This window comes from Orbicella franksi, chromosome 4 (genome assembly GCF_964199315.1).
Source record: "Orbicella franksi chromosome 4, jaOrbFran1.1, whole genome shotgun sequence".
NCBI classification, from domain to species: Eukaryota; Metazoa; Cnidaria; class Anthozoa; order Scleractinia; family Merulinidae; genus Orbicella; species Orbicella franksi.
The window spans coordinates 30,581,388-30,608,843 of record NC_138148.1 but is presented as its reverse complement, the minus strand read 5'-3'; the positions used below and the strand labels follow the sequence as shown (position 1 = coordinate 30,608,843).

General features: G+C 38.9%; 2 protein-coding genes and 1 pseudogene across 3 annotated transcripts; all 3 read right to left on the bottom strand.

The window, feature by feature from the left end:
* Nucleotides 1-597: 597 nt before the first annotated feature.
* On the bottom strand, nt 598-1,969 carry LOC145483921 (adenosine receptor A2a-like; annotated as a pseudogene).
* Nucleotides 1,970-4,507: 2,538 nt separating this feature from the next.
* LOC145483919 (uncharacterized) lies at nt 4,508-14,392 on the bottom strand. The gene is made up of 7 exons (XM_081462487.1): nt 14,139-14,392; nt 12,790-12,852; nt 12,059-12,296; nt 11,485-11,638; nt 9,995-10,218; nt 7,739-7,802; nt 4,508-6,339 (listed from the first exon to the last, which is right to left on the bottom strand). Exons 1-6 carry the CDS (start codon nt 14,199-14,201, stop codon nt 7,771-7,773), a joined length of 774 nt encoding a protein of 257 aa, XP_081318613.1. The 5' UTR covers nt 14,202-14,392; the 3' UTR covers nt 4,508-6,339; nt 7,739-7,770.
* Nucleotides 14,393-20,603: 6,211 nt separating this feature from the next.
* LOC145483915 (expansin-YoaJ-like) lies at nt 20,604-26,991 on the bottom strand. 2 transcript variants are annotated; one of them, XM_081462484.1, is made up of 7 exons: nt 26,853-26,991; nt 25,800-25,862; nt 24,727-24,964; nt 24,155-24,308; nt 23,553-23,776; nt 22,932-22,994; nt 20,604-21,290 (listed from the first exon to the last, which is right to left on the bottom strand). In XM_081462484.1, exons 1-7 carry the CDS (start codon nt 26,913-26,915, stop codon nt 21,265-21,267), a joined length of 831 nt encoding a protein of 276 aa, XP_081318610.1. In that variant the 5' UTR covers nt 26,916-26,991; the 3' UTR covers nt 20,604-21,264. The 2 variants fall into 2 exon arrangements, with proteins under 2 accessions (XP_081318610.1, XP_081318609.1); XM_081462483.1 differs by lacking the exon at nt 20,604-21,290 and having other exon boundaries at nt 22,452-22,994.
* Between the last annotated feature and the right edge of the window lie 465 nt (nt 26,992-27,456).

Below are 27,456 nucleotides of genomic sequence, written 5' to 3'. Positions count from 1 at the left end.
AATTAATGGACTCCTGATTCAAGTTCAGTATTTCGTACCACTCCCATTTGGACAAGGAGCTATTAAAAGTTACCTTATACTGACTGTAAATCTGACGACGTGGTGCGCACTTTATTATTAAAGCTGACTTTTGGAGTGGTCGACCAGTTGACAATTCTTTAAAGTGGTCGCGGTATGGTCGCGCGTTTACGAAACCTTTTTGATCACAGGCTTTGAATGACAATTCAAACGGGATTTGACAAGAACCTTAAAGAACAATATTTATAGAATTCAATTCCAAATTTTCCTTTGGAATTGAACGCTGGCGTTACATAGTTAGCTCGAGCAAGTTCTGAGACCAATGAGCTCACTGTAAAATATAAATTCACTTTTTACTGGGCGTTGTCCTCGGGGTCGCCGTCGTCCTTGCTTAAGTTCTCTAGTAACTACGACCGCGACGCGAGGACAACGTCGATTAAAAGTGAATTTATATTTTACCTACGAATCTCGCGATACTCTGAAGTCATTTAGCTGGTTTCTTTTTTTCAGAACTATCTCGAAAATGAATATGAAAGACAGTGTAAAATTCGAAATAGAAATTTTACAAATTATCCGTCTTGGTACACGTTTTCCAAACGACACAGAATTTGGTCATTTCACGCTGTTGTTTTGTAGAGGACGGCAAAGAAATGTACCAAGAATTATAACGCACATGCACAGCTATTGTATTGCTCATCAAACCTTTTGTGTTGTAAAGTTCCCGTTGCCGTTGAGGTCGTGGTTGTTTCTTAAAATTCTCTAATGTCCAAGTTAATACAAGTCGTCTTGGATACTGGAGGTAACTTACTCTTACGCGTCATTTCCCCAGGGGGATACGGGTGTTATCTCCCTGGCCGAAACATTTTATATCGATTAGAAGTACCACCTAAATGTTCCCAGAAGAGCAGCAACTGACAGTAACGATGAACTAACAAGAAAGCAGACTTTAGCTTGTCGTTTAGTTCGACTAAAAAGGAAACTTTAAAAGTGTGTCGATTCATCACGTCGAAATTTACGTTTCTTCCGTAAAAGTCCAGGAGTAAACGGTTCTCATATTGTCAGGAACCTAAGGGTGAACCAGCTCCTGGTATTGTGACTATTGTGACACAGTTTCAAGGATCACGATTCCTGGGAATAAACTTCTCCTGTGCCTTGATCCACCAGCCAGGCAGAACGCCTAGCTGCTTCCGTGTAATTTCTCGCCTGTACCATCGGGTGGACTCCCCCGTTGCGTCTTTTGGTGTTGACCAGGGAACCTCCTCCAACATACCTCATAATTTCTCGAAACAACTTTCTAACGTTACGCCGAAATTTTGCGAACTTGTAAAAGTAAATGAAGGGGTTGATACAAGAGCTGATACACGCAGGAGTTAGGCACCATACATCGCCTTGAGAATCTCTCCATCATTCTGTAGGGTTGCAAAACCGAATGGAAACACTATCAACATGGGCAACCAACACAGCAGGGTTGTTATCAACACCAACCCAACCCCTCTGGTGGCTCTGTCTGTCTGGTACTGTCGACTTGGTACATTCTTCGTGGCTGGCATGTACTGATAAATAATCTGTCTAGCCTGCTTCCTTGCTTCCTTATAAATGACGCCATAGAGGATAGGAACCGCCATGATTATTATGGTGGTGTAGAGCTGAGAAATAACTTTGACGCCAAATACTTCACTCAAGGCTGAAATCCCTGCTGCAAGCGCTACCAGCCATGAAATTGAGATCAATAGTGCAACGTTTTTCTTGTTCATCCAGGTGATGTACTTGAACGGCAAATATATGGCCACAAAGCGATCGAAAGTTACAGCTAAAAGTCCATTCATCGAGGCCGTCACTAAGCTATAACCAATTAAAGAAGTGGTCAACACGAAAGGCCGGTCTTGGTCCGGCTGATTGAAGCGAATAATCAACAACGACTGGTAAACGGCACAAACCAGAAAATCAGCCACCGATAAACTGATCAGGAAAGAGCTGGTTCCTTCGATGTCTCGAACAGATATAAACAGCAGAGAAGATACAATCACTAAGAAATTAGCGCAACTGCCAATAATCATTGGCAGGCAGTTAAGAGCAGTGAAGAAAGCAGCTTCCCAAACTGCCATGGTAGCCAACTGGGTCTTGTTTCAAAGCATAGGCGTGCTCTCTCAATTGCGTTTTCCTCAAAACTCGTTTACATATTGATTATTTTTTCATAATCAAAACGGAAGTCTTCCGGCATTTATGACCATTTGTCGAATAAACTTTGACAGGATATTTCTCTTCCATAAGCAAATGTTGTTGACGTCAATTACGCTCTAAATTAGGTGTAAAGGAAGGAAAGATAATAGTGGAAACAGGTAACAAATTATGAATTATTATTTTCACACACTGGGTACCGCTGTATGTCAAAACAGTCGAGTTAAATTAATGAACTTTCTTTGAAATACTTGCTTGAAAAGAGCTGTAAACAAATGGCACGGAATCCTGCAACAATGGTTGTGCTAAATTAGAGTTCATTATCGCTATTTTCAAGTGTTCTTATTCATAATTTTCCATTATACGTACGTTGTGAACTTCCACTAAAGCATATCACCTGTCAGTGCAAGAAATGGTTATTCAAAGTGGGGAAAATTATAAGGGCGGTGCTGGCAAATCTGCTGGCGTTAATAGAAAAGCAACTCTCTTTTACCAGCTATTTCATCATTTTCATGTCAATCTATGAACCTAACAGCGTTAATTGTACACTTGTAACTGTCCTTCGTTTTTACGATTTTTGACTCCGCGTTCAGTTCGTATGGATTCGTTCTTCGCTGTTACATTGCTGTTTCGTACCGTTGGCGCTGTGTTCTTGATGCGGCCGTTTGCTTGGTGCACACAAAAGCGACGAGACAAGGAAGAAACCCAAAATGGCCCATTCAACACTGTCACATCAGGTTCTGTTCGACCTGTTCTATTAAAAACTTTCAATATAAAATACAAACAAACTCGTAGAAAGATTCGTTAAAAGGCGACTAACAGAAACAAGCTGTGTTCCATTCTTAGAATCTTTAGTTTATTTCGAATTTGTAGATCAGTAAGAGTTTAAGACCGCTGGGAAATCATTTTTTCGAATCCTTTCCCAAAGAAGCGAACGGATCGCAACATGAATCACAAAAACACGGATTTAGATTCGATCTACTAAATCTACAGAGAGTGCGATTTTAGGAGCTTTATAGGAAACGAACTCTTACAGTAACAATGCAAAAAAAAACGTACTATCAAATTTATACGGATATTACTCTAGCTGCGACCACACTCCTTGGATCAAACTAAACTCTGGAATTCTATTGAAAAAAATCTCAAAGTCAAGAATCGTACTATTGACTGGTATATTGATGTAGTTCAAATTTTAGTTAAACGGGGCACAGCCCTCGCTCATTATTTATTTATTTATTTATTTTGACTGCCTGTGTTTTTATATGTATAGCCCAGTCACTTAACACGACTAGCATCTGCTAGCATCTCTCTTGTATCTGCAACTATCAAACCTTGATTAATATGTTTTTCTTATCCAGTTGTATGCAAATCTAAAGGATACTCAGAAAAAGATTATTGTTGTTGTCATACCTCCATCTTGCAGCGACAAATATAGGGAATAAGCTACCTTGTACCTCTGTTTCAAAACCAATCCTCGTGCAAAACCTTTCATATGAAAATGAGTTTAATTTGAATGAAAATGAACCTGTACGGCGAACACATTTTCCTATGATTGGTTTCTTACGAAGATTCGTTTTAACAGAGGCAAAAGGCAACTCGAAAATGACCAGTTGACCCCAAGCTTTATGAGATATGCCTTCCTTCATTCCTTCATTCCTTCATTCCTTCATTTCTAACATATCTTTGTAATAAAAGACTAAAGCCACCCGAACACAGTTTTCGCGCGCACTTTTGCTGATGCAATTCAGCGCGTGCACAAGGATTGCAAAAAACAAACATGCCGTCAATAGAACGATCATTTTATTTACTCAACACCCGCACTATCTGTGCTATTTTTCTCTATAATTGAACGCAGTGTATTAATGGCTTTAGTCTTTTATTACAAAGATATGTTAGAAAAGGTAATGATGCAAAGAACCCAGCAATTCTCAGCTTTTTCCTTGTTACCGAAAGAACCCAGTTAAATTTCTCGAGAACCACTCATTAGAATTTCACGAAATTTGGCAGGAAAATACTTTAGGAAATAAGTAACTGGAGTATTGAAAATAATTGAACTTTAACAGAGGAAATTCTAGATATTCCAGTGAACCTTCAACAAGGGATAATTAAAGATCTCTCTGTTTAATTATTAGCAAAATGGTGTTAACTTGTGAGAATCGTTACAAGTTTGTTGCGTGCAAATTATCAAGAAAATCTAGTGACTAGATTTTCTACAAATAAACAAAACCAAATTTAAAGGCCTTTATATTTTTACTCATGTTGCCATGACAACGGCACCCACGTATGCTTAACCATCCAAAAAAACCAAAGTTTGTGTTATTAAATTGCTTGCTGCCATTTTTGGCGACCGAGAGATCAAGGGTTTTAGAGAAAAAGGTGAATGAAACACAGGTATCAAAAACTTTGTTCAGCCACCTTAAGCAACACTGCGACGGCAACTTCGAATGGATCTACACCAAGAATCTCACGGTACATCAATTTGTCATGCTCTTCGGTCCAGTACATTGCAGAGCTGTTGAATTATCACAATAAAACGGACATTTCAAGCTGTTTGTCTTAACCTTCTCGTTCAAAGCATTTCAATCAAGAGAGGATGAAGAGAAGTGGGAGTTTTGGTGGGAATTTTTTAGTTTCAGTTTTAAAAACGATTTCTGGTGGCTAAAAAAGTTTAAACGACGTTAAATGTAAACAATAAGGTGCATTTATTTTGCCTTGAAGTAAAAGGTAAGTAGTCCCAGTTTCGCTGTTTATAATGTTTATCGTGACACTGAAAATTATTTTACACAAAGATCATTTCACCTTCTCATCAATTTAGAAATAGTAAGGTAAATATATATAATAAAAGAGAGAGAGAGATATCAGCATAAACAAATGGCGAGCATATCAAATTGGATCAGTGATAACTAGAACACAGAAGATATAAATGCAATAGGTTCTACCGAATGGATTTCTTCGAGCTTGTGTTATTCTGTGAATTTGCCGACTGGTGGCATGTGCTAGTGCATGTTTCTGCTTCAGGGATGTTCATCGTAGAATTTCTCCTCAAAAAACTTACACAGTAAACACCAGAAAGGTACTTCTTTATGTGTCGTAAGAAAAAATACGGTAAATCAAAGAAAAGGACTCAAAACTTTGCGATGAACTATCACGTTGTCCGCTCTACGTCAACACAGTAAATGTGACGTCGCCAACGTCAGGACGACGGCAGATTGCAATCAGCTTTTCAGGTTCTGCGCATGACCGGGACAGAGAATAAACTTCCGGTATGCCGTCGGCGTGGCTCCCGTCCTGGTGCTTAAGGTCTCTATTTACTGCTTGAACCGGGCCACTTGGAAAAGAATTAACCAATCAGAACATTACTCGAGAACAAAGGATAGCCATCTTTATCTTAAATAAACCAGTTATATGGAAGAAAACGAATAATATATCTTAATTGAAAACCCAACAAAATGCGAGGTGTTGCGAACCTCTCAGGAAAGTTTGCCAGTTGACTGGTTAGTTTCCATCCCACATTTTGTACGCTTTTCAATTCAACTGTATAGCGGTTCAGTTGTCGCAAATTGAGTTTCACGCTATTTTTTTCGAGCGAGAGTTATAAACAAGATAATTCACCGTCATGTACTGAATCTCTAAGAGTGTTTATAACGCAAAGGAGTCGACTGTACTTACGTAATCATGTCAAACAGACCCCTTATTACTTGCCGTCACGAGAAGCTACCAGTTCGTTGTTCTCAATTTACGTTTTGATTGGTCAGCTTTCTTCTTCCAAACAAATACATGTAGCTGACACGAAGCGCGGGAAAACGTGCGCGAACGCGTTGTGATTGGTTTTGGTTTGACCTCTGATTGAATGACAAATTGGCGGGACTTTTTTTAGCCAATCGCGCAACGTACTAATGCAAACCAAAGCAAACGTGAATCTCTTTCACCACTCAAGTGATAACCACATTAAAGGCATACAGGGATTGACACTGACTCTGCGACATACCCACCAGCCCCCTATTTCCCACCAGCACTCTATTTCTTGACCTTAAGTGTAGCTTTTATTTGGTAACCAAACAAAACAAATACTAATTAAGCAGAAGGATGCTGAACAAATGATACTCATGACCACGTTAAGATGGTAGGCCAGGCTACCGCCAGCTGTAAATTAAGAAAAAAAGACATTAGAACGAACTGTCAATGAACAGTCATAAAAATAGGTTTAATCCAGTTTCTTGTGGCTTACGTTAAACCACAATTACGATTACGAGTCATCAATAGTGATTTCTGTTATTTTTTTAAGGTGACTTTATTTCCTTGCTAATCCCAGATTGTGACGACTTTCGAACCAAAGAAATTAAAAAACATAACTTCGTGAGGGGTGGGGATCCCTGTGCGAAGGGAGGGAGGGGTTTGGGGGGTGTTCCCATGATCCCTTTAAAAATTTCACTTTTTCTCCATTGTTCCCTATTCATAAATTCCATTGTTTCCTAAAACTTTTTGTCAAAGTTCCCATTAATTGTAGATATATCCCCTGTCCCCTCAAATTAATCTAAAAAATATCCCTTGTTAATTTGAAATAAATGATCATCCTCTCTTGTCCCCAAAACCTCTTGGAGGCCCTTAAAAATTAAAATCATAACTTCGCGAGGGGTAGGGATCCCCGTGCGAAGAGGAGAGGGGATGCTCGCCCCTCTTTAAGTGGTGTAGACTGTAGCTCTGGTGTCACTAAGGACTTTAGATGGAGGTTCCAGTGTTTCTTCCTGCTAAGGTGTCTCCTAGTCTGCTCAAGATACTGTAGTTTCGATTGATCAGACGTGTCGTCGTAGCTAACCTTAAAACTTTTTCGTACACGAAAAAAATAGGAGAAAACGTCTTTATAGTCGTTAAATTTATAATTGTAGATCTTGTTTTTTCAGTGCCTTCCTTAGAGTAGTATCTTTAATGAGCCACGTCCAAACTGACGAGTTATATTTTCATAATTAGCTCTTATTAACCGAGCAGGCAGTCTGTATGGGAGAATCTTGACCGAGGTCGGGAGTACAGACCGAACGCAGTGAGGTCTGTGCAGACGACCGAGGTCAAGATTTTCACATACAGATCGACTGAGCTTGGTTAATAAGATGTTTATTATATGGCAAACAAGAAAAAATTAATTCGTTTAATGTAACTGGTTTGTACTAGCTGACATTTTGCTTGCGAACGGCCATGAGCTGAACTTAATTCTGCCAAACTCGTCCTCTTTACTTTTTTTCCTCATCAGGCTTCGCACTTTCCTAATATGGATATTTTCTGGAACTAATATTTTAGAAGAAAATAGTCAATATTTTTGTATTTAGTTTGCAAGTTTTTCACGGCAAAATGTAATCGGTCGAGATGCCGGTCGAGATGAGAAAATCTAGACCGCGGTCAATATCGATCTCAGCCAATCAAATTCGTGAATTCGGTAGTTCCCAGTCCTTGTGAGACACAGTCATATAATAACAAATGATTATTATCCTGTCTTAGAGATATGCATATGGACGTCAGTGGAAGAGGAAAAGCAATCAGTTATACTCACGCTTCATCCCGTCAGAAAGTTACGGGTGTTTATTAACCTTGACCGAAGCATTTCAAAGGTTTACCTAATCAGAAAATAAGAAAAATATATATGTATATAAAAATGAACACGGGAATAACAATGTTCTTAGAGTTTACGGTCAAACCAAGTTAAGCGTATCCCTAAAGATTGCATTAATAGATTGATGAATATTAAATGGTTTAACCAGGAGCCATAATCGGGGACGGAGACCGTAAGCGCGCGCCATTTCAAGTATTGGGGTTGTCCCCATGATATGGAACAATAATTCTATTTTTAGAACAAATTGCGCCATCACCTGCGGCACACGCGCGTGCATGCTAGTTTGAGTTTCGCTTGAATTGTAAGCAACGCTTGATGTTTCATCGAGGCTTAATAACTTTACGTCCGTAGATACTGCTCAGTTTTATTCAACACAAAAGATAACGAAAGAAATCTTTGTCAAGATTTGTTGACAATTGAAAACACCGACTCGGACTTGAAAGTGCACGAGCTGCATTATGCAAATGAGCTAATTGTACGCGTCAGACTTTCCTTTCAAAAACCTTTGCAAACTCACCAAACAAGCAGAGACAATAAGAAACCATCAAAACAGGTTTTGGTTATGATTAAACATTGTCTGAGAAACTCACAAATTAACTCGATACCAGAGTAGAGAGTTTTCTTGCTATATTCTAAAGCATACGCGTGAGCTTACAACTAGCGTGAGCAGATCTTATTATTCATTCCCAGCGCGAGATTGAAGTCTTGTTTTCGACCCTGAAAAACCCACCTTTTCCGTTAGCTCAGAGCATTAAACTACATATAAGCGCCCTGGTTCGTATTCTCTGCCTTATTCCCTGCCATCGCTGTGAAAAATACGCAAGAGAATCTCTAACTCTCACCATTTGATCACACAACGTGACAAAATCCACGCGAGAGCCCCTGACATGTGCGTGAATACGCGCGGATGTATGACGTCAGGATGGCGCAATTTGTTCTAAAAATAGAAAAATTGTCCCATATCATAGGTGCGCGCGAATCCCGAGACTTACGGTCTCCGTCCCCGATTATGGCTCCTGGTTTAACCGAATTCTACCGGGTTCAATATTCAAATAAATAAATAAATAAATTATTGCAATTCAATTATTTATGTGCTCTCGAGGAGTACGCTTTACTTGGTTTGATTAAAACTTTTTTCGTCAAATGCTAAGCGAGACTTTTCCTTCAAATTAATTATATAGCTAACCTCGTACGAGTTCCTTCATTCCATCGTTCCTCCATTCCTCCATTCCTGCATTCCTGCATTCCTGCATTCCTTCATTCCTTCATTTCTTCACTCTTTCACTCCTTCACTCCTTCATTCCTTCATTCCTTCATTCCTTCATTCCTTCATTCCTTCACTCCTTCATTCCTTCATTCCTTCATTCCTTCATTCCTTCATTCCTTCGTTCCTTCATTTCTTCATTCCTTCATTCCTTCATTCCTTTATTTCTTCATTCCTTCATTCCCTCATTACCTCATTCCTTCATTCCTTCATTCCTTCATTCCTTCATTCCTTCATTCCTTCACTCCTTCATTCCTTCATTCCTTCATTCCTTCATTCCTTCATTCCTTCATTCCTTCATTCCTTCACTCCTTCATTCCTTCATTCCTTCATTCCTTCATTCCTTCATTCCTCCATTCCTTCATACCTTCATTCCTTCATTCCTTCATTCCTTTATTCCTTCATTCCTTCATTTCTTCATTCCTTTATTCCTTCATTCCCTCATTCCCTCATTCCTTCATCCCTTCACTCCTTCATTCCTTCATTCCTTCATTCCTTCATTCCTTCATCCCTTCATCCCTTCATTCCCTCATTCCCTCATTCCTTCATTCCCTCATTCCTTCATTCCTTCATTCCTTCATTCCTTCATTCCTTCATTCCTTCATTCCTTCATTTCTTCATTCCCTCATTCCCTCATTCCTTCATTCCTTCATTCCTTCATTCCTTCATTCCTTCATTCCTTCATTCCTTCATTCCTCCATTCCTTCACTCCTTCATTCCTTCATTCCTTCATTCCTTCATTCCTTCATTCCTTCATTCCTTCATTCCTTCATTCCTTCATTCCTTCATTCCTTCATTCCTTCATTCCTTCATTCCTTCATTCCTTCATTCCTTCATTCCTTCATTCCTTCATTCCTTCATTCCTTCATTCCTTCATTCCTTCATTCCTTCATTCCTTCACTCCTTCATTCAAGGTCGACCAGTATACTCACTTCCGCTCTTAATTCCTTTGAACTGCACTCCGCTTGGAAAACTAACGTCGTTTTTGATCTGACGAATAGTTGTTTCCACCTGTTCACCAGTGATGGAGGTCAAACGAACTCGCAGAGGAGTCGAGAATTTACCGAGGTTTGTGCCAACGAAAAAGTTGTCACTCTGACGAGTCAAGCAGTGGTACTTGTTTTTCACAATAACTTCTATTCCGGCTGTCGGCACTCTTGAAAAGGAAACAGATTGATAAATGAGAAGCGTGTAGGTTTTACTGCCTCGAGTTTGAAGTCTAAATTCTCATTACTGAATGATGACTTGTATTTCTAGTTTTAAGACAAATCTCGAACCCTTGTTGTACTATTTTTCACTCTCCTTATCTCTCTGTTGGCGAATGAGTTCTTTTTTTTGGGTCTATACCAGCAGTTATTTCATGAAGGTGTTCATATTATCATCCAGTGGAGCAGTAGGGCCCAGTAGAATCAACCCCTTGATTCGCAACATCCATTCCAAGTGGAATGCGTGATCGCCGAAGACGTCCATTCGAGGTGTGGTTTCTGAATCAATTAAAATGCGCGGGAAATTTCTCAATTTACGCGGAACGTGCTCAAGCAAGTCCTAGCACTGACGTCACAACAGGGTAAGTTTAACAAGTCGACGTCAGTTTTTCATGCGTCTGTCCAGTTATTGATCATGTATTTCGTCATGACAATGTTGAAGTAGCTGTGTATCCACGAAGTGATAGCCGGGTTGATCCGCAGACTACTTTGACAATGTTATGACGAAATACATTGTCAGTAACAGGACAGACGCATGAAAATCTGACGCCAAATTGTTTTAACAATAACAAATTGTTAAATTGTCCGCTCTCGCTCGTTGACGTATAGCATAAATTCTAAATTCATGTGTTTGTTCGCTTATTGACAATAAAAATTAGCCAATGAGCGCGTGAGACTTTCTGCAGTTATCGTAAAATGGCGTGTTGATTGGTCTACCCGACAGACTTGGAGGCTGCTGTGTTTTCAAAACATAATCCCTTTTGTCAAACGCACTATTTCGTATTTGAATTTTGTCCAAAAAAGAAAGATTCGAACCCCATGTGTAAACCAAACTTTTACTAAGATGGCTTTTAGCGATGCTCTTGATCGTTAAGCCAGATTGAATGCTTGCTTTACGTTAGAGGAGTGGGATCACTTAACAAATTCTTCACTGCGTCATCAGGTCCTTTTCGCTGCAAGGGAAATATGGCCTAGAAATAGGGCCTCTTCTCTGCAGACGAGTATAATTGTACTCAAATCATTTTATTCATGTGTACACAACGTTTAATTAAAGCTAATTTTGCCGGGTCTTTAATATAATACTCAGTATTACGTCCTTTCTGTACAGATAGAATTAGCAGTTTATCCTAGCAATTCGCCACTCCAGTATATAATTGCCTATATTGCTGAAGTTTAGTTTCATCAATAATGAAGCAAACAAAACAAAAAATTCTAACTTGGTGTTTCTGGCCTGTAGTTTGATGTACCAAACATGGCTTCCTTGGAAACGAAACTGTATTTTTCCATTGGCTCCTGGAATGGTTGGGCAATCGATGGCTTTATAATTTATCTTCCATCGGCCGTCACCGGGTATGAAGAAATCGATTCCGGCTAAAACAAATTGTTTTAAAAAGTATTATTAATTACCCTTAACTAACATGTTCTTGGCTTTCTTTTGAGCTTTTTTCAGCTGCAAACGTGAGGTAGACAATGCCGATTAAGTCTCGGATACAAAACGCGCAAATGAGGTTTCAGAGCACAATCTTTTTAACACAAAGATATTTAAACAGAACTCGATTCTACAGCTACAAATCCTGTTCCATTTGAGAGATATGAATAGTGCTTTTGGGCCTTCTAATGATGCGCAAAAATTCTAAAGAATAAAGCAATACTTAGCAAAGATGGAACAACGTAACACATTTGAATCTCCAAACTCCAAACTCAATGCCTTGAAGAAATTAATTATTCACATAACCAGACACATAACAAAACATTCCACAAGAAAACAACGTCCAACAAATTCTATCTTACTTTGACCACAGCCTCCGGCGCATAAATCAACTATCACAGCCTTTCTTTTTCCTTCGATGGGATTTTGTCCGCTGCCTTCTCCCTTGCCGGTGATCTCCAGACACATGCCACACCCAAGTGACTGCTGAAATGTTTTCGGCCCAGCAGCAACGCGAATCCAATTGTCTTGAGTGGCCATCGGTGACAGCGGATCGAGGGTGCACATACCCCCTCCCCCGTAGTTACCGTAGTATGTGCCCTGAATTACATCATAGTGGTTGATAATACACGTTGTTCAAGACAAGCATTCAAAATAAATCGCGTAACTTGCCTCCCCTCCTCCTAATTATCTAACTCCCTGGGCCATGGGGTGAACAAAATTCTCACTAGCCCATAAGCTCAAGATGGTGCTTGTAACTTATTTCATGTTAGACAGTTATTCTAAAAAAAAACAGTTATTAAAAGATATGTTTAGCGAGGTTACTCAGCTGATGCAGATTTGATCTTTTTACTTCATTTTATGTTGCTATAGCAACCTGTTGAAGGTCACATAGTTGGCTGTGCCACTACATCGCGCTTGCTGGTATCGACAATGAATCGTAGGGTGTCAGAGCTTTTCGACGAAAAAAATATTTAATCAAAAATTTGATGCGTCGAAATGGAAAATATCGCCAAATTACTTCTGGGATCATTTGATCCGTAAATGATTAGGGCTACAGTTAGTGTTGAGAAAAAAGGTGAAGTTTACTTACATCACCGCCGGTTGTCTTCTTGTAGAGGCTGCGAATAGCGTTAACGTTGGAGAGACTGGTACCCTAAGAAAGGTTTAATTCAAAACATGATTAAAACAGTTTATAAACTGATACAAGCAACATCAAAAAAATCGAGATACAAACTTAATGTTTTTTCTGACGTAAGTATTGTTGTGTTATCACAAAAATAATTTACTACTCTGATAAAACTAGCAGCTTCAAGGAAAATAAATCCTGTTCATAAAATTCGGCCACCGCACTTAACAGTTCGTTGCTTGCTTTGATGTTTTCATCCAAATATAACTTTGATTATGACCTCATCTGAACAAACTCTGAACAAAAAAGCCTAAGTGAAAAACGAACTCCCGCAGAATTTTCATCTTAGCTATACGATAGTAACTCGATTCTCGCCTCAATCACAGTCTCAATGAAAGCCATTGTAACAAGGGCAAGGTGTATCGACTTAGACGCCACTTCAACAGATGTTCAAAGTCTTTATGTAAATCTTGCTTGGAAGGTTTACATACGCAAGTAACTGATATGACCAAGTAGACCAACTTAAATTCCTTAAGAATGGAAAATGCGCGAACATCACAACTGCTGCAAAAGGTCATACTTTACGAGAAAAGCTCCTTTGTTGCTGAACGTAAAACGTTCACACTCTTTTTTTGCGAAATGCCACGTATTATTGTTATTATTTTTTTACCCTTTTAGTCGCTTTGTAGTCAGTAAAAAGACTTCGGCAAATCTAATTAAATTGCCTTTTTATGTTTTAGCCCCATTCGCTTTGAGGAGAGTTAGATGTAGCTAAATCATTCGAAAGACCTGGTGCATTTATTAGCGGGAAAATTTTTGCCGGCCAATTGCCAATTGCCTCATCACTCACCTGAAACTGGTTTCCAACTCGTCCTTAATGATCTTTGAGATCATCTGGATTCCCTTGTTCCCATGATAAAATTTTGAAAACCATACAAATTGCAAAAGTGTGATCTCACCGATAAATTGCGGTCGTTTCGCCGGAAAGTCAGTTCGCCGGAGTACAGTTCGCCAGGACTGATACTCGGTTCGCCTGGGCTGTTAGCTCCGTGCTCAGTGGATTAAAGAACGAGAAATAGGCATGCTTTGAGTTAATTTCGTTTCATTACGCCAACAATATTGTCTTTTAGGCTCGTTTAGTTTAAAGCTAATAAAGAAAAGTTGACCCATCCTTTTTTGAACCTTCAGTTCGGGCGAAGGGACTTTCAGTCCGGGCGTACTGGCTATCGGGCGAAACGACCGGGTACCTCAAAATCCACAAAAAACCAGCCCTAAAAATAACCTCTGCAAAATGTTTATCGTTAATGACTCACCGCGGTTATAGTTTCAATGAAAGCCAATACGACGAGGGCTGTGAGGATCTCCTTAGACTCCATTCCCTAGCTGTTCAGTGTCTCTGTATAAATCGTTCCTCTTCAGTTCCTTATGAAGTGTTTGTCATGAGAAGAAAACCCTGCATGGTCTTTAATACACTCAGGTAAAAACCAATATCCTTGCTACGTAAACGGTATGTGTGTGGAAAGCGTAACAGCTGCCCTAGACCAATAAAAGATGTTAAACTATATTGACAGACTTTTGACGGGCAGTCTAAGCGACACAGTCAGATGTTTTGGTATTGCACATAAAGTTTCAAAACTGAAAAAAAACGCTATCAACACCTACAGAACGAAATGGTTTGAACAAAAATAAGCAATTCGTAAAATCCAACGAGGCTTTCTTCGCATCAAATAGGTACTGTTGTCCTTCTAAATACAAAACACAAATATGTAACTTTTGCGACATCCATAGTCTAAGTATAAATGCCTGTTAGGCAAACAAAGCTGAGAAAACAACCCTAACAGCCCTCTTAAGCCTTGCCTATACGAGCAATTTTTATGTGACAATTTTTGTGTGACAATTTTTCTATGACAATTTTTATGTGACAATTTTTATTTGCTCGTGTATATGAGGAAAACTGGCCAGTTTTTATTTGACAAATACGTTTGCTGAAAAGCTGGCGTGTTAGCTTTTATGCGACAAATAAAAGTTGTCGCATACGAAAAATTGCTCGAGTACACGACTCGTCACATAGAATGTGGCAAATATGTTCGTAAGCACCAAGTTTTTCGGAGGCCGTAAGCAGCCCCGCCTTGTTTCAGCGTACCGATGCGTCCAAAGTCGTCATTCGCACCCTTAATTTTGAACTGTTGACAAATTTTTGCTGTGCCATCTTAGACAGGCAATCTAAGCGACACAGTGAGATGTTTTGGTATCGTCTATAAAGATTCAAAACTGAAAAAAACGCTATCAACACTTACAGAATGAAATGGTTTGAACAGAAATAAGCAATTCGTAAAACCCAACATAGCTTTCTTCGCATCAGATGAGGACTGTTGTCCCTCTAAATACAGAACACAAATATGTAATTTTTGCGACATTCATAGTCTGAGTGTTAATGCCTGTTAGGTAAACAAAGCTGAGAAAACAACCCTAACACTATGTGTTCAGCCCTCTTAAGCCTCGCCTACACAAGCAACTTTTATATGACAATTTTTATGTGACAATTTTTATATGACAATTTTTGTTTGCTCGTGTAGATGAGGAAAACTGGCCAGTTTTTATTTGACAAATATATTTGCTGAAAAACTGGCGTGTTAGCTTTTATGTGACAAATAAAAGTTGTCGCATACGAAAACTTGCTCGTGTAAACGACTCGTCATATAAAATGTGGCAAATATGTTCGTAAGCGCCAAGTTTTTCGGAGGCCGTAAGCAGCCCCGCCTTGTTTCAGCGTATCTGTACGTCCAAAGTCATTATTGGCACACTTAATTTTGAACTGCTGACAAATTTTTGCTGTGCCATCTTAGACAGGCAATCTAAGCGACACGATTCAAAGCTGAAAAAAACGCTATCAACATTTACAGAACGTAATGGTTTGAACAGAAATAAGCAATTCGTAAAACCCAACATAGCTTTCTTCGCATCAGATGAGGACTGCTGTCCCTCTAAATACAGAACACAAATATGTGATTTTTGCGACATTCATAGTCTGAGTGTTAATGCCTGTTAGGTAAACAAAGCTGAGAAAACAACCCTAACACTATGTATTCAGCCCTCTTAAGCCTCGCCTACACGAGAAATCTTTATGTCACAGTTTTTATGTGACAATTTTTATGTGACAGTTTTTATGTGACAAATTTTTATGTGACAATTTTTATGTGACAATTTTTATGTGGCAATTTTTATGTGACAGTTTTTATTTGCTCGTGTAGATGAGGATAATTGGCCAGTTTTTATTTGACAAATATATTTGCTGAAAAACTGGTTTTTGGAAAACTTCTGAATCAAAATCTGTAACTTAATTCCGAGCCTGCAAATTTACACTTGGGTGGGACACTTTTTGTGTCTTTTTTAGCGATTCTGTTACTGTTAAAAATGCTTCGAAGTCTCATTAAATCGCTGTTTTTATTTTGACGACAGAATCGTCTTTATGCAGAAAAGGTAGGCCTCGTTACCTTTTTTTTGAATGTCTTCATAAATTGAGTCAATGGTACAATACTGGTGAAGATTATGCTAAAGGAGGGGCCTGGCGCCACATTGAGGTGTGGTAAATAATCCTCTGCATTCTGGGTGGCCCCCTCTTTTCTTCTCATAGATCGCTTATTTTTCCGGATTTTCTTCATTTTATCAAAGAACAAATATTTCTGAGAAGCTGCAATAGTTTCGCCTTTTCTGCTCTCGTGCTACCGAAGTTCTCTTTGAATGTCTTGAATGTAGACGGCTAAGGCTAGTATTAATTCTTTGTGAAGGACTATTCTACCTCAAAGAATGACCAGCGCAAAAGACAAAGGTGTGTTAAATTGAATACGTTAACCTGAGCTAAATCTCACTAATATAGCTTATGTTATTGCTTATAGTTGTCGGCTAAGATCGTCTTAAAATAATGAAAGCTTCCAAAATCTCATGGTCTGCAATGCGCATTATCTCGAACGAGCACGGTATCCCTCAGTCATTTTTGTCTTTTTGGCAAAAGTTGTTCTTTGCTTTAACGCATGGCAAGTTTTTTTTTTTTTTTTAAATCTGTTCTCGGGAGCATTTAAGGCGCGAACGTCCTTAATTAATTTTAAATGATTTGTCAAAGAAAACCAGGCAAGACCAAAAGATCGAGGTCGGTCGTTGATCTTCATCTATTCACAGTATAAAAGCTGTCCGAAAAGACTACCAACCGTGTTAGACGTTCGTTTATAATTAATCTTCCATCGGCAATCATCCGGTATGCAGACATCCATTCCGTCTGAAATAAATTATTTCAATAGTTATCATAGATTACCTTTAACTGACTAACTGTTTTTGGCTACGGTTGTAGCTTTTTAAGCCGCAAAGGTGAAGTAGACAATACAGGATAAAGTCTCAGATACGCTAAAAACATGCAAATACGATTTCAGAGCATAGACGATGACATAAACACAAACTTGCCGTAAACAAAAATAAGTGAATTTTATTCAAAATGACGTGAATATTGTCAATAGCTTTTCTCGCTTTTTGATTGGCTATATAAAAAAGGTCCATAGAATTTCATTGGTTAAAAAGTTGACAGTTTGACAGCTGAAATTTGAACTTGAAAGCTTGCATAAATTTCAATTTTATCCCTCTGTACTCTTATTGATGATAAAAATGAGCAAATCAGCGCGCGAGAAATTAGACACTTATTGTATCAAGTGCTTTTGATCTTCCTAACCCTGCACAAAAAAAGCTAATTAAAAAAACTAGTACTTAGCAGTGATGGAACAGTGTGACACATTTGAATCCAAAATCTCGAAACTCAATCTATTTAGATATGCGCGAGTTAGAACAAAGCCGCTCAATTTATTTTCCATAAAAATGGAAAATGCGTGAATTTCGTAACAGCTGCTTAAGAACAAGTTCTTTTGAAAAGAATCTCGATTCAAAATAAGAAGTCCCTTTATTCGTAAACCTACCACGTTCACGCTCTTCGGGTGTGAAATGCCAATTATCGTTTTTTCGCTCTTTTAGTCGCTACGTAACCGGCATAAAGATTTCAAATCCCATTGAATCGTCTTTATGTGTCATAGACAGAATCGATTTGAGGTGAGAAAGGTTAGATTTAGCCTCTTTTTCTCGGAACCTCTTGATCGATCAACACAAAAGTACACCATAATGGAGCGAAATGTGGTGCAAAAAACCTGGTACATTTATTTCCTTGTAGATTTGGACCATCCCATCGTATTGTGATTCACATGAAAGTGACTTCCATTAAATTTGTCGTGATTATGCATGATCTTTTAAACCAGTCCCTGGTCGTATACAAAGCGGATCGTATGATCGCTAGGGTATTTCGAAAAAACAAGGACGAGCGGGACAATTATGTCGAAACTTCTCTTTAATTTAGTGAGTAAGATTTATTCCAGCTTTGTTCGATGGAGACGCGGTGGCCTCATGATTAGTGCGCTCGTCTCCGGATCGAGCGTCTGGGTTCAAGCCCTGGAAGGGGACATTGTGTTGTGTTCTTGGGCAAGACACTTTACTCTCACAGTGCCTCTCTCCACCCAGGTGTATACCTGGGTACCGGCGAATTTGATGCTGGGGTTAACCCTGCGAAGTACTGGCATCCTATCCAGGGGGTGTAGAAATACTCCTAGTCACTTCATGCTACATAAATCGGGATAAGCTACGGCCTGACGGGTCACGTGGCTCTTATGCAGGCTTAGCCTTTACCTGCTCAAATCTAGACTTTCTTGTCCATGGTACGATGCAACATACTCCCTGGTCAATTTGAATATCTGGCTTGCATGCTGGGGTGTGAAGATGAAAATTCTTCAACCGATCAACATGGAAAATGTAATGCTCACTTTAATTTACAGGTATTGTGGCCGATTTGGGGGGAAGGGGGAGAACGTGCGTGTTTTGATATTTCACAGTCTCACCCCTCGCGCGGTATGAGATATTTTATCAACTATTTAGCAAACGTCAAAGTCTCACGAGATTATTATGAAGGGATCCCACTTAAGAATAACTTTCCTAGTGCGTAAATCCTGGCAAAGACACCTTATCTTTATCTTTTCACAAGAATTGTTTTTTTTTCAGCTGACTAACATAGATTACAATCAAGTTAGGTAACTGCCGATTAAAATCGTCTAAAAAAAGGTCAATATTGCTTGTCTGTGTCAAGTCAAGTCTGTGCTTTGAATAGCTTGTTACAATCCTATTGAAGGTCTCTCGTTTATAGTTTCTCACGCATTTGATTTTTGTTATCTTTTTCTAGAGGAAGTCTATAAACAAGCGATAGAAATGAATTTGAAAGTTTAGCTGGTTACCTCTTTCAGTTTTGATTACGATGTCAGTAATACAAACACCCTGGAAATCACAACTGAAAATTGGTTTTCAGCGGTGAAAGAAAAAACGAAATCATCCAAATAGCAAAAATATAATCTCACTAAACAAATAAAGCTCCGTCGCAAAAAAATAATTTCCACGGAATTTTCAACCTGAATGTACGGTAGCAACTCGATTCTCGCCGCGATCACAGTTTCAATGGAAATCAATGCTTCAAGGACGACGAGTGTCGGCTAAGACTCCATTTCCATAGATGTTCAAAGTCTTTGTATCAATCGGTCCTCCTCGGTTTTCTTTCACGGATGGATTTAAGGGGAAGGGTACATTGGAAGAGCTATCAATGAAAAAATGAAAGGTTATGAATATTTTGGCGGAAATAAAGGGGAACACTCTGGGCTGGGTTGTTCGAAAGTCGGTTAACGCTAACCCGGGATTAAACGTTACCTGAAGTATTATTTTTTCTTGTTTAAAAATGTTTTTCACCTCTTATATTTGGTGTAGTTTGAGATTACTACAGCTCAAAACTGAAGGGCAAACAATATAAACAGAAACACATCCGTGACCAAAAAGTTACAAAACCGCAATCAAAATTCTCGTTAATCCTGGGTTAGCTTAATCGGGCTTTGAACAACCCGGCCCAGGAAAGATACTTCGTGATAGTGCTAGTCTTTCTGGTGTGATAATTTTCAAATAGGTTCCAACTATCAAAAAAAAAAAAAAAAAGGAAGGACGCGAATGTAAGAATAGGCTAGTATTGTAATTGTGGTGTAAGTAACCAGTATTGTAAGTACCGTAAGTAAGTTATGTAACTGGCCGTATGTGACATAGTGTATTGTTATTAGTGTAAGTATGTAGTATTGTAAGTAATGTATTTTATTGTACTGTTAGAAAAAATAAAATGTCAAAAAAAAAACTATCAAATTGCCACATTTTTGGGCAATGCCTCTTTGATTCTGGAGCCCAATAAACCATCCCCACCCCACCCCTGCACCCTTGAAAAATCTTGCATCCGCCCATGTCTTTGAAGTGTTTTCCATGGGGAGAATATCCTGGAGGTTTTTATTGGTGGGTAACTTTCAAAAAGCTGACCCATTTGTTTTCCATAAAAACGGAAAATGCGTGAATTTCGCAAAAGCTCGGCTTAAAAAAAATACACCTTCTGAGAAAAATACTGATTAGATTTAAGAAGTTTCTTTAGGTTATATGCGCGTTAGAACAAAGCTGTTCAATTTAGTTTCCGTGAAAATGAAAAATGCGTGAAAATCGCAACAGCTGCCTAAGAACAAGATACTTTCTAAGAAAACTTCTAATTCAAAGCTAGAAGTTCCTTTGTTGCTGAACTTATCACGTTCACACCCTTCGGGTGCAAAATAACACTATTATTTTTTACTTTTTCAGTCGCTAGGTAACTAGTAAACAGACTTCAAATCAAATTAAATCGCCTTTATTAATGGTACACCATTTGCAGTGCGACTACTCGAACTGGGTAAACCAGTAACATTGAAGAATACGAACAGTAGATTTTAATTGAAAACCCAACAAAGAGCGAGGTGTTGCGAACCTCTAGATCTCAGGAAACTTTGCCATTTGTTGACTGGTTAGTTTCGATTCTAAATCTTGTACCTTTTCAACGGTATCGGCTCAGTTGTTACAAATAAGCCCTTTGCAACTAAGCCATCACGTGACCTATTTTTCATAGAATTACGGGCTATAACTTAACGAAGGCCAGAGATGGAAAAAGCATGTCGAAAATATCAAATGGCCAAGTTTGAGACCCCCATCATTAAAGAATGAGATTTTATGACGGTCTGAATTTTTAAAAGAATAAGAAGATTTGTATGGAAAAAGTTCTTGGAGAGTAAGACCTTGCTCTCCAAGCCTCGAGAGATTAATGTTAATCTTGCAAAAAGTCAAGTCGCTGTTGTAAAGTGAATCGCCGCATAAACGATTTAAAGAATAAAATACATTTTATTTCGTGACCTATTTAGGTTAAATAGTGAAACTTTTATTTGGTCACCAAACAAAGCATGTCCAGAGCCTGAAGGATGCTGAACAAATAATGCTAACGAGACAATCAGGACCACATTGGTGTGACAGGTCAGGTAATTATTTCCCGTACGGCGAGCCACCAGCTGTAAATGAACATTAAAAAAAGACATGAGGACGGTGTTTGTCAATAAATCAATCATATAAAGAGGGTTAATCCAGTTTCTCGTGGCTTAAGCTAAACCAGAATTACTATTACGAGTCATCAACAGCGATTTCTGTTATTTTTCGAAGGTGACTTAGTTCTCCTTGCTAATCTCAGATTGTGACGAATTTCTAACCAAAGAAATTAAAGGGGCTCAGTCACGGTTTGCGCATATTGAAAAGTTTAGCCTCAATTTTTCAAATTCGTCGTTTTTAATCCGTGTTAATCTTCTCCATCCTTAGCCATCCTTGTCCCTTTATGGTTAATCATTATCCTTTTGGTGTTTTTCTATCTTATTAAGCTGTTACTTTCAGGTTTCCTACCATTTAAAGGTAATTTTTTGTGTGGCCAAAATAACTCATAATACCGTGACTGAGCTCCTTTAAAACCATTACTTCGTGAGGGCTGAGGATCCCCGTGCGAAGGGGGCAGGGCATGTTCCCTTGATCACTAAAAAAATTCAGCTTTTCTCCCTTGCTCCCTATTAACAAAGTCCATCGTTCTCTAAAACATTTTTTCAAAGTTCCCATTAATTGTAGAGATACCCCCTGTTCCCTCAAATTGACCTCAAAATATCCCTTGTTAATTTGAAATAAATGATCATCTTCCCTTGTTCCCTAAAACCCCTGGGAGGCCCTCAAAAATTAAACTATAACTTCATGAGGGATGGGGATCCCCGTGTGAAGAGGGGAGGGGAGGGGATGCTTGCCTCTCTTTAAGTGGCGCAGGTTGTAGCTCTGTTGTCACTAAGTACTTTTAGGAAGAAGTTCCAGTGTTTTTACCCTTCAAGGTGTCTCCTAGTTTACACGAGATGCCGTAGTTTTGATCAATTAGACGTCCAATCGTACCTTATCTTGAAAATATTTTCGTACACGAAAGAACTCGAAGAAGACATCTTTACAGTCATTAAAATTATAACTACAGCTCTTGTTTGTGCGTCTGTTTTAGGGTAGTATCTTTATGGTCTCTAATTAAGCTTAAGCGACGCCCAAACTAATTATGTAATTTGTGATAATCGATATTGACACAAATCAATATTTAGCCGACACGAAACAGAGAACTGGGTGCTAGCATAGTACGCAAAGGCTCATGGTGAGTACGTTTGTAAAAAGAGACGGTTCAGAAACTTGCATTGTGACATTCTACGGTCAGCCTTGTCACTAGCACTTTCGCATAAGGTTTATGTTTTTTATTGTGTAAATAACTAACGTTGTCTGATTTATCCTTCATTCTGTCGTTTATATATCAACCTTAAAACTCCAAAGGCGGTGCCACTGCAATTGGTTGGGGGTACACGGTCCCTATTTTTCCTAATAATAGATTTCTGGGGTTTACGTGTCCGTCGGCTTTGGTGCACGTGGTATGTTATTTGATGAATTTAGTACCCACTTTGTTGTAAGCTTATTGTCACAATTAAAACACATCTTGGGCCTAGCTGACCAGCGCCCCCATTTCTCAACCTTTGAGTGTATTCGGGTATGTAGTGAAGGCAAAATAGTTTTATTTTCACAACAGATGATTATATTCTTGTCTTGGAGATATGACCGACAGTGGAACAAGATATCTGAACTGTTATACTCACGCTTCATCCCGCCAGAAGGATACGGGTGTTTATCTCCCTGACCGAAGCATTTGAAAGGTTTGCCTAATCATAAAATGAGAAAAAAAAAACACACACACACCAAAAGTGACAATGAAATTGCGTATTACATAGAGCCAACGGTTTGCAGTCAAACCAAGTGAAGCGTACCCCATTCATTGTTACATTTGTGTAATGAATTGATTATTTGAATATTGAACCCGTTAGCCGTTTTCTTGGAACAACTAGCGGGTCCAATTAATAGTCAAATAATCAATTCATTAATGAAATCTTTAAAAGAGGTATGCTTCACTTGGTTTGACTGAAATGTTTTTCGCCACTTACCAAGCAATACTTTTCATCTCGTATTGGGTTTAAGGTTATGGTTAGGGAATAGTTATGGAACAGTGTGATGTAAATTACATGGTTGGAAAAATCAAACAAACATTGATTGATTCATTCATTCATTCATTCATTCATTCATTCATTCATTCATTCGTTCATTCATTCATGCATTCGTTCATTCGTTCATTCATTCATTCATTCATCAAGATTCATTGATTTGTTCCTTCGTACAATCACTCACGTCATAGTTCGCGAATAAGGTCGCCCCAGTCTACTCACTTCCGCTCTTAATTCCTTTGAACTGCACTCCGCTTGGAAAACTGACGTCATTTTTGATTTCACCAATAGTGGTATCTACCTGTTCACCAGTGATGGAGGTCAAGCGAACGCGAAGAGGAATTGAGAATTTACCCAGCCCCGAGCCGACGAAAAAGTTGTCGCTGACACGAGTCAAGCAGTGGTACTTGTCTTTGACAATAACTTCTATTCCGGCTGTCGGCACTCTTGAAAAGGAAACAAATTGATCAATGAGAAGCCTGTAGGTTTTACCGCCTAGAGTATGAAATCTAAATTCTCATCACTGATGATGACATGCATTTCTAATAGTGTTAGTTTTGAGAATTTTAAGACAAATTTCGAACCCCTGTTGTGTTTTGGGTAAAAAAAGAAGAAATCACAGAAGGAAGAAAAAGCCGGCAGGGCAAGCAAAACAAAACCGCCCCCCTTAGCTCAAAGTCTGGATCCGCCACTGGTTCTTTCTGTAGTATTTTCCCACCAGTAGAATTAGCAGTTTACCCTAACAATTCGCAACGCTAATATAAACTGTCTATAGTAGTTAAAGTTAAGTTTCATCAACAATGAAGGGAACAAAAACGTCTAACTTGGTGTTTCTGGCCTGTAGTTTGATGTACCAAGGGTTGCTTCCTTGGAAACGAAACTGTATTTTTCCATTGGCTCCTGGAATGGTTGGGCAATCGATGGCTTTGTAATCAATCTTCCATCGGCCGTCACCGGGTGTGTAGAAATCGATTCCGGCTAAAATAAATTGTTTTAATGAGTATCATTAATTACCCTTAACCAACTGTTCTTGGCTTTCTTTTGAGCTTTTTCAGCCGCAAACGTGAAATAGACAATACTGTCCCAGATACAAAACGTGTAAATTAGGTTTCAGAGCACAATCTCTAACACAGAGAGATTTCAAGGGAATTCGTTCCTATAGCAACAAATCCTGTTCAATTGGAGCGATATTAATAGTGCTTTTGAGCCTCCTGATGCCGAGCAAAAAATCTAAATGAAATAACAATACTTATCAAAGATGGAACAGCGTGACACATTTGAATCTCCAATCTCCAAACTCAACGCCCTGATTTTGAAGAAAATTAACTATTCACGTAATCAGAAACACGAGAAAAACATTCCACACGAGAACAACATCCAACAGATTCGATCTTACTTTGTCCACAGCCACCCGCGCATAAATCAACTATCACAGCCTTTCTTTTCCCTTTGATGGGGTCAAGTCCGCTGCCTTCGCCTTTGCCGGTGATCTCCAGACACATGCCACACCCAAGTGACTGCTGAAAGGTACCCGGCCCGGCGGCAACGCGAATCCAGTTGTCTTGAGTGGCCATCGGTGACAGCGGATCGAGGGTACATTTACCCCCTCCTGGGTAGGTACCGTAGTATGTGCCCTAAATGACATCGTAGCGGTTGATAATACACGTTGGTGATCAAGACAAATATTTAAAATAAATCGCGTGACTTGTCACGCTTCGTCCAAATCATATTTATAGAGGGAAATGGTTGAGAAGCCCGGAAAACATCAAAGAAGCAGAAAAGAGGTTAAGATTTATGTTGCTAGGCCCTTGACCCTGCACATCTTTTGTTTTATGCTCATTGACTATGCATGAGTTACATGAATCGCAGTGCTTCTATTGGTTAGTTGTGAGCACACAAAGTCACCCTATGTATTTTGCCAAGTTTTGTGCAGGGTCAACCTCCAAAATAGCCAGCAAAGACATGCAACAAAGAACTTTGCCGTGTTTCTGAACCATTTCCCTCTAGTAAGGATGTCCTAACTGTCTAACTCCCTGGGGTGAAAAAAGCGCACAATAGGTTAGGCCCGAAACGTCTACTGTGTTTGTTTTGGCACTGAGTTATTACTCTTTACAATTTTAAAACTGTCAATAGTCCATCAGCCCAAGATGGTCCTTGTTACGTATTTCTTGTTAGCCAGTTATTCTAAAAACCAGCGAAGTTCCTGTTACAGATTTTATTTTTGGCCTCATCTCATGTTACTGCAGCAACCTGTTGCCGGTCACATTAGTTTGCTGAGTCACTACATCACGCTTGCTGGTATCGACAATGAATCGTAGGGTGTCAGGGCTATTCAGCAAAAAAACAATTCTTTAAGCTAAAGTATGATGAGTCGAAATGGAAAATATTACCAAATTATTTTTAAATCACTTGATTTGTAAGATAAGAAATAAAAGTCCGTGTTGAAAAAAAAAAGTGAACTCTACTTACATCACCGTATGTTCTCTTCTTGTAGCGGCGGCGAATAGCTTTCACATCGGTGAGGGTTGTAACCTGAAATAAGGTTTAATTTAAAACATGATTAAAGCAGTTTATAATTGAGAAAAGCAATATCAGGAAAGGAGTGACGTCTAACACTCCACTTCCATACACTCTTTTTTATAAGAATATATTTTATGAGAATATAGAGGCTGAAATTAATAGCGAAATTTTAAGAACACTTTAAGAATAAACTCGAGACTGAGATTCGGAAAAGGATATAATTTTGTGTGTTGAAAAGCTGTAAATACAATACAATTCTATGCCTTAAACCAAACCTTATAAAATTCGTCCTTTCTCTAAACGTCAAACTAACAAAAAGCTTCAAAAACAGTACTAGCCGAATGTCGATGCTAATAACACTTCAGCAAGAAGTTATGTGCGACGTAACAGACTTTAATGCCTGCAGGCTGGCTTCAAAAGTACTTTTAAAAACACCATCCAAACACCAAATACACTCGAAAACAGAAATGTCGTAATCTATGATCTAAGAGTATTTACAAGAATATTTCAGCTCAAATCGGCAGAACAATAAGAATATTCAGCCTGGGCCGAAAAAACAATATTCTTATGAACGAAAAGGAGTATAGATGTTCAGAGTTTTCCTCCCTGTTGCTGCGAAATGCCACTTGTTATTATTTTTCCCCATTTAGTCGCTTTGTAGCCAGTAAAAAGACTTCAACTCTCATTAAACTGCCTTTTTATTTTTTTAGGCAGAATCGCTTTGAGAAGTGGAAGGTTAGATGTAGCCTAAAGACCTTGTATATTTATTCGGCACCTTAAATTTCGGCCTCGCGATTGTCTCATCGCTCACCGTAGAGTGGTTTCACAGCATTACTCGTCGTAAACAAACTTTCAGACCATCTGGATTCGATAGTTCCCATAATAAAATTTTAAAAACCATTTAAATTGTAAAAATTTGATCTCACCAATCACAAAAAAACCGGCCCCAAAAATACTAACCCCTGCAAAATTTTCATCCTACGTACGTGTCTCGCAACTCACCGCGATTACAGTTTCAATGAAAACCAATATGATAAGGGCTTTGATGATCGGCTTACACTCCATTCCGTAGATGTTTGGTGTCTCTGTATAAATTGCTCCTCCACAGCTCGTTTTGAAGTGTTTCACATAATAAGAATACCCTGGTCGTTTATACACTCGGGTAAAAACAATTTACTTGCTACGTAAAGAGAACGCTGGTGGAAAGCACCACAGCTGCTCTGGGACAATAAAAATGTTGAGCTATATTGACATACTTTTGACAGGTAGTCTAAGCGGCACAGTCAGATGTTTTAGTATCGCACATAAAGTTTCACAACTGAAAAAACACCATCAACACTTCCAGAGCGAAATGGTTTGAGCAAAAATAAGCAATTCACAAAATTCAACAAGGCTTTCTTCGCATTAAATGGAGACCATTGTCCTTCTAAACACAAAACACAAATAAGTAACGTTTACCCTATTCATGGTCGAAGTATTTTTGCTTTGGCAAACAAAGCTGAGAAAACAACCCTAACATTATGTATTCAGCCCTCTTAGACCAGGCACGTCTCCAACTACGTTCCGCTGGCCGTAGGTTTGTGGATTTCAAATCGCTCAAATCCTC